General features: G+C 40.2%; 1 protein-coding gene across 1 annotated transcript; it reads left to right on the top strand.

Moving 5' to 3' along the window:
- Positions 1–275: 275 nt before the first annotated feature.
- LOC143851291 (uncharacterized) lies at positions 276–997 on the top strand. Its single transcript, XM_077360669.1, has 3 exons — positions 276–483; positions 580–664; positions 739–997. Exons 1-2 carry the CDS (start codon positions 319–321, stop codon positions 637–639), a joined length of 225 nt encoding a protein of 74 aa, XP_077216784.1. The 5' UTR covers positions 276–318; the 3' UTR covers positions 640–664; positions 739–997.
- The last annotated feature ends 217 nt before the right edge of the window (positions 998–1214 follow it).

The following is a 1214-nucleotide window of genomic DNA, read 5'->3' on the forward strand; positions in this document are numbered from 1 at the left end:
CCAATCCGACCCGGAGAATCCCAACCCAACCCGGCAAAAAAACGGGTTGAACCAGCGGGGTTTGGGCTGAGCCCGTCTAAGTTGCACCCCTAGTTAAATACGTGTTACACTAGTCATTTTACCAAAGATATTAGGGCAAACCTGGCAATTAAAGAACCTAATAGGCGAAGGATATGCAATCAGCCTACCGCATTGGATAGAATTATCACTCTCACTCCAAAAAAAAACGCACGGACATTTTAGTAATTTGGTAATTTTTTTATTTATTATTGGTAAGCAGTAATTGGTAACTTTGGCGGAAAGTACAGGGAAAAAAGCATGAAAACAGGGGTTTCGGGCGTTGGGAGAGTCGAAGTTACAGCTCCATCTCTCGTTGGAGCAGAGGCTTCAATGGCGAAGGAGCAGACAATACCTCGGCCTTGGATTCTCGATGCCGTTCCTCTTCTCGTCGTTGTTCTCATAGCCGTTCACGTCTTCGCCTTAGTAAGCATTAGTACTCTTTATCCTCGTTTTCTCCATCATCAAATCAACAGATCGGTTTCATTTTTTTTTCCTAACTTCTCTCTCTCTCTCTCTCAGGTTTATTGGATTTACAGGTTAGCTACCGAGAAACAACCGCAGCGAAGGAAAGCTCACTAGGAAACACTCAGTTTTTTCTTCTTATGTAAGTGCAAAATTCATGCCAATTTAGACCTAAATTTGGGTAGGAACTTTACTTGATACCTCCTATTATGACAGAAAAATGCGTTATTTCAAAGGAATCAGAAGTGAGAGACGGATTCACTTAAAGAGTGAGTAAATTTGGAACTATTGTCTTTGTTATGTTACAGAGAAGCTAGGGTTACTGAATTTGTGTGTTTGTGTGTGTTTCTTTTTTTCCTCAATGTTTTGACATTTGCATACAATGATTATATTGTATATTGATGGTAGATGGTACTTAATAGTATCAGAATTACGATTGTAACCGATAATGCAATTGGAAACTCCACTTCCTGAATTGTCATTGTACCTGTAACCAACCTAGCTTTTCACACTTCATAATATTAAAAATTGTCTCAGAAGTCTTACCAATATGTCGTCATGGCTCGTGCCTAGCCATATTGCTTACACTAAGAGGATCGCCCTCCATGATTAGCAATGAACACTCACAGAAGCACCTCGTCAACTGTTGAATCGGTTCTTTTGGAGGACTGTTAGGGAATATCAGATCCTTT

Source organism: Tasmannia lanceolata, unplaced genomic scaffold, assembly GCF_043159265.1.
Source record: "Tasmannia lanceolata isolate RefF3 unplaced genomic scaffold, GAP_Taslan_0.1 ptg000018l, whole genome shotgun sequence".
Classification (NCBI taxonomy): domain Eukaryota; kingdom Viridiplantae; phylum Streptophyta; class Magnoliopsida; order Canellales; family Winteraceae; genus Tasmannia; species Tasmannia lanceolata.